Source organism: Falco naumanni, chromosome 11, assembly GCF_017639655.2.
Source record: "Falco naumanni isolate bFalNau1 chromosome 11, bFalNau1.pat, whole genome shotgun sequence".
In the NCBI taxonomy this organism is placed as follows: domain Eukaryota; kingdom Metazoa; phylum Chordata; class Aves; order Falconiformes; family Falconidae; genus Falco; species Falco naumanni.
Genome location: NC_054064.1, coordinates 23,558,035 through 23,564,411, shown reverse-complemented (window position 1 = coordinate 23,564,411; position 6,377 = coordinate 23,558,035). Strand labels below are relative to the sequence as shown.

The window sequence follows — 6,377 nt, the reverse complement described above, 5'->3', positions numbered from 1 at the left end:
ATGCGACCGCCATGCCACATCATGTGCCCAAAGGAGTGCCTTGCCCGAGGCCTGGGGGAGCAAACCTGGAGCAGCTCTGCCCAGAGAAGGACCCAACATGCCTTCCCCTGCTCTCGCCTCCGTGTAAGGTAGCGGCAGCAGAGCCGGACCTTGCTCCCGCCCTGGTGTAGCGATGATGAAAGGCGAGGAAGAACTGGTTTGTGCTCTGATCTCAGAGCTGAACCTCAAAACAGCCGTGGACTGTCACTCCAGCTCCCAGGATGCCTAGGGAAGACAGGACAGCAGAGCCAGCCTTTCCAGTGGGACGAGATGGTTGGAGAAATTCATGGTTCCCCTGGAAATAAAAATAATAATCATAATAAAAACACAAAGCCAGAGATTACTTATATGCATACAAACATGCAGGCACGCACTCTCCCCATCTGGCTTTGCCAGCCTGACTCATCGCTAATTCAAACAGCCCACACCTTTCCCTCTCCGTCCATGTGACGTTTTGAACAAGTCTCCAGGGAAGAGGCAGTTTTGCTCCAGCCACCCCACCAGCACTGGACCCTTGCCCTTGAGTACTGGGGGTCCCAGGAGCAAGACACCCCCAGTACCCCATCACAGGTCACTCGTGTCCCAGCATGGTCACCCCCCACGCAGGCAGCTCTCAGAAAGTGGGGCAAGCAAAGGGTGGAGGCAGCTGGGGAAAGGACAAGTGATTGAGCCTGATGGATCCGTGACACCTGTAGATGCAGTCCCATGCCCAGGCCTGCAGGCAGGACATAACATACCGAGCTGCTCCCACCCTGCCTGGAGACACCCATGCTTTTGCACCTGCTCCAGGCAGACCCCAAGGCTGGGTGCTGCCCCAAAATGCTAGCTACCCCTCAAGGGGACATCAGCGCCGCTTTGCCATTCCCATCTTCTTCCAACTTGACTCTCCCCATCTGCAAGCAGGAAACAGGGAAGGAGTGGGATCAGCCCAGCCCACCTTAGCAGTACAGCTACATCCCATTTCCGCTTGTGGGACAAGGAGCCCCAGGGCATCCCCCAGCCCTGGCCAGCCGCGGGGGGGTTATGGCAGCAAGCACAGGAGGAGGAAGCCACCACCACCCTGAGCCAAGGCACCCCACAGCCCATACAGCACGTTCCCCGCCCTGCCAGCATGGCATCAGGTCCAGACAAGCCCCTGCCTTCAGAGGGATGCGTGCATCACGGGTAATCAGCTGTGGGAGGGAGGGATGGAGCCAGACCTGCTTGCTGAGCTCGGGACCTGCCAGCACGCTTGTGCTGAGTCACCACCTATTAACGCAGGGAAACCTCAGCACCTGAACCCCACCAAGCTGCCAGGCCACCCCCGGGAGAACAACAGGGACAGCACACAGGACCAGGTGGCTGCCACCAGCCTCCTGGTTATGACCACAAGGCCAGTGCTGCAGAGCTCCTACTGCAGGGGACAGCGGGACAGGACTGCTCAGAATGAAGCTGGGACCAGTGAGGCTCCTGGTACGGTTTCAGCTGCCATTCCCCTCGGGGGTGACTCACCGCAGGACCAGTCACGCCATCCCGGTGCTGCAATTGCCCCATCTGCAGATTAGGGAAACTGAGGCACAGGGAAGTGGGGTGACTCAAGAGCTGTTGCACAGGAGATGCTGCTCAGATGCCGAGGCTTGGGCGTTCCCCATCGATCCTCCGCAGCTAACTTAAGCAGAAATGAACATCGATGTAAATATTTACTGACAAGCAAGCCCAGCCTCACCCTCTCCTCTTAGAAGAAAGCTTTAAAGTAAACTCTCCTGGCTCTTTCATGTTTACATCTTGTTTATTTATTATACAGCAGATCACAATATTTCAACAGTTTGCATATAAAGAAAAGTAACATTTCAGGGTGCGAGAGACCTAACGTGCCCAAGCAGAGAAATGTTAATTAACAATATACACAGACGGGAACAGTGCACTTCCCAAAGCCGAGACTCATCTGTGTTCCCAGCTGGAAGAAAAAAAATATATTAAAAAAACCAGAAACATTATATATTACTGCTTTGTTTAATTTACAACTTGCTTTGCAGAAGCTGCACATAAAAAGACTCATTTTCTTTTGAGTTTTTTCCCCCTCTACAAAAGTTTCAAGTATAGCAGAGACCTGGGCATTCATAGCTGGACTCAGTCCTTTACACACTAAATTTCAAAAAGCAGCATGGGAAAGGCAGCTGCAGCAGTACCTGGTGTCATCCTGAAGGGAAGAAGACAAATTAAAGCAGACAAGAGCCACTTTAGGCTCCTGAGCAGGAAACTGTGGGAACGGCCAGGATTGGACTGCCCAGTGGGGTCCCGAGCTGGAAACAGGAGCATCCCTGCTTCCTGTGCAAGGTGACACTGCACTGCCAACCCCCTGCCAACCTTTACAGCCACGAGCCACAGTCAGGTCCCACCCTTATCCCGTCCACTCTGGGCTATTGGGTCAGGAGGTTTGTTCTGATGGCCACAACCGAGAAGACTAGCAACCCACTTCCCAGAACTACAACCCGTGCACCCAGCGGGCATGGGTCTCTGGCCGAAACCTGGCCAGAGTCAGCCACCAGAGTCCCTGGAGCCAGGTGGGTGCCAGTATTTGAGGGGAAAAAATTAAGCTGATGCCAAATACAAGCCAGGGGCTCTGGGAACAGATCCTTGCCTGCACCAGCACCCCCCACTCACTGGGTACCTGGCTGGGGGGGGTGGTACCCTCCAGGCACAGGGAGCTGAGTGGTGATGCCTGGCAGGGGCTGGAGGCACTTCTTGCAGCTTTGCTCCCCATCTACACCCCAAAGCAGCCCTTCCCCACCACTCAGCTGGGCCCAGCTCTCACAGCAGGGGCAGGAGAAAAAAAAACTAGTTATCAACTACAAGCGGAGAGGGCTGGGCGGCCGGGCTGCTCCCCAGTGCCGTTCCAGGCCCAACACTATTTACACCGTGAGCTGGCTCCGAGGACACCAAGTCTGGCCACAGCCCACCGCTCACATGTGCCGCTTCATGTGGAGGGCGAGGTGGTCAGAGCGGGAGAAAGCCCGCTCGCAGAGGTGGCACTGGAAGGGCCGGTGCCCTGTGTGCTTGCGGTAGTGGCGGGTCAGCTCATCGGAGCGGGCAAATTTCCAGCCACAGCCTTCCCAGGTGCAGTGGTAGGGCTTCTCACCTGTGGAGGAGAGGGGGTGTCAGTGGGCTTGGAGGTCCCCATCCTCCCTATGCCTTTGCCCCTGTGCTCCCCTGCCCAGCAGCCCCCTTTTTCAAGGGAGATCTCCAACCTCCCCACCCATCCTCAAGAGAAGGGAGCCCTGCTGGGTACTCACACTGCACACCTCTGCCTGCCCCACCTTTCCTTCATCCCCCATCTTCCTGCCCTTCCCCATATGCCCCGCATGGGGCCAGTCCTTTGGGCACCCCTGCCCCACTTCAAACAGTGGGTGCTCCCCTGGCTCGTCCCTGCTGTGGGGCTGCACCATGTGCTCTGCTCCAGCTCTGCCAAGGGGGTCTCACCATACACCCCGAGTCTGTCTCCCTGCTCTGCTCACCCCCACGTGGGGGGATTCTCCATGTGCCCCCAGGCCCTGCCTCTCCAGGCACCCCTGGGCCCCCAGATCAGCAAGGGGGGGTGTCACAGGAGTGGTCTCTCTGTGTGCCTTGGTCCCCGTGTGCCCCTACCCAGCACAACCACGGGGTCTTTCAGAGATCTCCCAGGGGCATCCCCACTCGCACCCCGCCCCACATGCAGGACCCCCCTTCGTGCCGCCTCGTGCCGGCTGCGGGGTCTCCCCGAGTGCCCCCACCCAGCCCCACCACGGGGACCCTCCGCGCACCCCGGGACTGACCACGGCAGGTCTTCACCGTGCACCCCCGGTGCCACCTCCCCCAACGGCCCTCCACAGCCCCGGGAACGGCGCCGGAGCGGGTCCTGGCTCTCGCCGTACGCCCGGACCCCCCCACCTGGGACCCTTCGCGCATTTCCCCCCCCCACACGCGCGCGCCGCCCTCCCCCCCAGGCGCCCTTACCCGTGTGGGTCCGCATGTGCGCCTTGAGGTGGGAGCTCTTGGTGTAGGTCTTGCCGCAGCCCGGGTATTCACAGTTGTGCGTGGCCGTCCGCTTGCGCGCCCACGAGCGGCGGCCGCGCTTGGGCTTGCAGTCCTCGGGGGGGGGGGGCCCGGCCGGGAAGTACTCGAGCACCGGGGAGTTGGGCGGCGTGACCAGCAGCCCGGGCAGCCCCGCCGGGCCCGGGCCCGGCCCCTTCAGGGGCTCCCTGAAAACACTGAAGTGTCCATGAAACTGCGGCGGCGGCGGCTGGGGGGGCGAAGTGGGGCGCGTAGCGGTGCGGGGCCACGGCGTAGTGGGGCGGCAGGTCGGCCAGGAGGTGGGGGTCGGCGCCGGGCAGCGGCTCCTCGGGGGGCCCCAGGCGGCCGTGGGCGAAGCCCGGGTAGGGCAGCGGCGGCCCCGGCACTGGCCCCGGCCCGGGACCGGGCGCTACGCGCGGCTTGTGCTCGCCGCCGGCCGGCCCCAGGTACTCGGCGGCAGGCAGCCCCAGCATGCAGGCGCGCTCCTCCGGCTGCTCCTTCTTGATGCGGGGCCCGAAGGGCTGCGCAGGGTCCAGAGGCAGCGGGCGGGCCAGGGCCGGGTGCAGGGGCGGGTGGTGATGGGGGGGGTGTTGAGGGGGGCCGCCGGGCACCCGCAGCTCCGTGTACTCCCTCCGTTGCAGGTCGCAGTGGCCGGGCAGGTCCGGGGTGAGCAGCTCGGCCACGTAGCTGTGGCCCTGGCCCTCGGGGTAAGAAGCCGGGAACTTGCCCGATGTCGGGTAGGAGCCGTCGCTGTCGTAGGTGGTACCGCAGCTCTCGGGGGTCTCGGGCAGGGGGTAGTTGGGGCCAGGCGGCCCCTGCCCGCCGCTGCTGGTGTGCGCCAGGATGAAGTCCAAGTCCACGAACTTGCCCAAGTCGTCGTCCTCCCGCTTGACGGCGGCGGCGCCGTCCTGCTGCAGCATCCTCTGCGGAGGAGAGGGGCGTCAGGACCGGCAGGGCCGACGGCGGCGCCTGCCACCCGGCCCCCACCGCCCGCACCGCCCGCCCGGGGCGGCAGCTCCCCCCAACCCGTCCGACGGGTCGGCACCGCTGCGGCTGCACCGCCGCCAGGGCGCCCTCCGACGGCGGGAGGGGGCCCACCCCCCCCCAGGCGGGCCGAACCCCAGCCCGGGACGTTCTGCCCCGTATCCCCCCCACACCGCCGCCCGATGCTTACGTGGAGCATGTCGGCGGGCCGCTCCTCCAGCGGCAGCAGGTTAGCAAAAGTAGAGATGGAAGGCAGGGTGCTCTCGTCCACGGCCGCCGCCATGGCGGCCCGCGGAACCGCGGCGGGCTGGGGGAGCGCGGTGCGCGGAGCCCGGCACCGCTCCGCTCCCCGCGGCGGCGGCAGCGCTGCTCTGCGCCGCCCCGCGCCCCTAAGCTGTTAACAGCATGGCTGCGCCCCTATTGGCCCGACTGGCCTTGATATTCGCCGCCGCCGCGCCCTATTGGCTCCCGTGGGATAGGCCACGCCCCCTCTCGTGGCGCTGCCCGGGCGGGCTGGTGGCGGCTGCTGCCCCTGCCCGACGCCGGGGCCCCGGCCCCTGCCCGCGCGGTGGGGTCCCCGCGGTGGCGGGGTCCGTCGCGAAGCCCGGGGTCCCTCCTGCCCGCGGAGCAGCGGTGCCCTGCTGGCTTGCCCCGCGCAGCGGGCGGGGAGGGGGGCTGGCGATCGCAGAGCTGGGGGTCCCCCCACACCCTGCCCCGAGTGGGCGGTGGGAATGTGCCGGCTGGGGTGCGGCCGGCGAGCCGAGCCCGGCGGTCGCCGTCGGGGGCGACCAGCGCGTCGACGAGAAAAGGTGGTGTGGCTGAGCTTCATGCAACAGCGCCCGTGAGGCCGCGTCCTCGGTGCGGTCCGCGAGGCAATCAGTAGCCCAGAGCGTACCGGCTCCCATCTGGCCATGCACAGGGTGCGTGTGTGAGCCGAGATAACCGTCTGGTATACCCTGCCAGGGGGCTGGCAGCCTGCCTGCAGCGCCTCATCTTGCCCCACAGCCCCTGCCAGACGTTTGCCTGGCCTGCCTGGCGATCAGCACCCTGGCTCAGCCTCCCACCGTCTGACCGTGGGGGTACGGGCTGGCTGTCCGACCCTGTGCCCATGGAGCCCCTGGGATGGTGCTGTCAGCCCCAGGACTTCCCACGGCGGGGGCTGCAAGGGGATCAAGCTGTCCCACCTCACAGAAGACACTCAGGTGCCCCAGTCCACGCTGGCGAGCTGGGACATAGCATGGAGACCCAGGGTGCTGGGCAGACCTCCGCAGGGGCTCTCTGCTGCCCTGTCCGGCTCACAGTGAGACCTTCTCTGTTTGGCCCCT

At 64.3% G+C, this 6,377-nt stretch overlaps 1 protein-coding gene across 1 annotated transcript; it reads right to left on the bottom strand.

Moving 5' to 3' along the window:
• Positions 1-1,788: 1,788 nt before the first annotated feature.
• On the bottom strand, positions 1,789-5,462 carry LOC121095718 (Krueppel-like factor 2). The gene is given in 4 exon segments (XM_040610893.1): positions 1,789-3,157; positions 4,012-4,300; positions 4,302-4,991; positions 5,243-5,462. Coding segments are annotated over 4 exon segments (1,248 nt in total). The 5' UTR covers positions 5,336-5,462; the 3' UTR covers positions 1,789-2,981.
• Positions 5,463-6,377: the final 915 nt, after the last annotated feature.